General features: G+C 59.6%; 1 protein-coding gene across 1 annotated transcript in view; it reads left to right on the top strand.

Annotated features, from left to right (window-relative positions):
* ARHGAP36 (Rho GTPase activating protein 36) overlaps positions 1-1,126 on the top strand; it is a 10,183-nt gene that overhangs the window by 2,116 nt on the left and 6,941 nt on the right. The window contains exons 4-5 of the mRNA XM_035903670.1: positions 274-426; positions 1,055-1,123. Coding sequence (XP_035759563.1) covers positions 274-426; positions 1,055-1,123 — 222 coding nt within the window. The remainder of the gene's footprint in view (positions 1-273; positions 427-1,054; positions 1,124-1,126) is intronic.

Raw genomic sequence — 1,126 nt, 5'->3', positions numbered from 1 at the left:
CATCCTTGGCGGCAGTACCACATCCAAAGGACAGATGCTTGGATGGGTGGGGAATGAATAAAGCAGATGTTGACATGGAGAGATCTAAAATACCCCAGGCTCTGGCATGCCTTCTTTGGGGGTGCCCTGCACCCGGGGGCGAGGGGAGCAGCCAGCCCTGCTGTCCTGCCAGCGCAGTAGCTCTGTGCAGGGGCAGTTCCTGGCAGCACGACCCGTGTAACGAGGAAGAAGAACTGACCGTTGCTTTCATTCTTCTCCTTTCTTCCACCTTCAAGCTGAGGGAGGAGTTTGACCGCGGACTGGATGTCTTCTTGGATGAGCATCAAAGCGTTCACGATGTGGCCGCTCTGCTCAAAGAGTTCCTTCGGGACATGCCGGATTCGCTGATTCCCAGAGAGCTGTACGCAGCCTTCCTCAGCACGGCCTGTGAGTACCTGGGCTGCGGCGGTCTCGCTCTGCGCGGGCCACCCACCGTGCTCGGTTTTCTAAGGGGAAAAAAAAGGCGATTTTCTTCTTGTGCAATTTCCTGGCTCAGTGCCGGCTCCCGGCACAATTCGGTGTTGGCGCCGGCTGCAAGGGCGGCTCTGCAAATGCTCTGCCCAGGTCCCCCTGACCCCCATCTTTTGGGTGACTGAGCTTTTCAGCAGCCTCTGCTGCTTCCAGCATCTCTCCCGTGGTCTCCTTCACCACCTCTTTGCTGCCCTTTTGCCATCCCTTTCAGACTCGATTCTTCAAATCCAGATCCTCAGATCCCTGCTTCCACATCCAACGTGCAGTTGTTGCAGCCCGTGCTGGGCTGGTTGGGGCTTTTTTGGTAATTGGGTTATAAACCCCCGGGCTGAGGGCAGGCTTTGACTACGGGGCTGTGCAACACCAAACGCAATCACGCCGCAGCCCTTGCTGGGGTCTCCCAGAGCGCTTATCCCTGCGCGGAGGGGGTGAAGGGTCCGGCTCCCTCCAGAGCTCGTTACCGTGGGTGTAAACGAGGGCTGTCCAGCTGGAAGCGCCTAGCGGGCTGGGGACCGCGCTAATTAACGAGCTGCTCTCTGCCCAGCCATGGAGGGCCCGGCGCAGCTGGCCGCCCTGCAGCTCCTGCTCTTCCTGCTGCCCCCCCGCCACAGCGGCA

This window comes from Egretta garzetta, unplaced genomic scaffold (genome assembly GCF_000687185.1).
Source record: "Egretta garzetta isolate BGI_Z169 unplaced genomic scaffold, ASM68718v1 scaffold571, whole genome shotgun sequence".
Taxonomy (NCBI): domain Eukaryota; kingdom Metazoa; phylum Chordata; class Aves; order Pelecaniformes; family Ardeidae; genus Egretta; species Egretta garzetta.
This window is presented reverse-complemented; position numbering and strand designations above follow the sequence as displayed.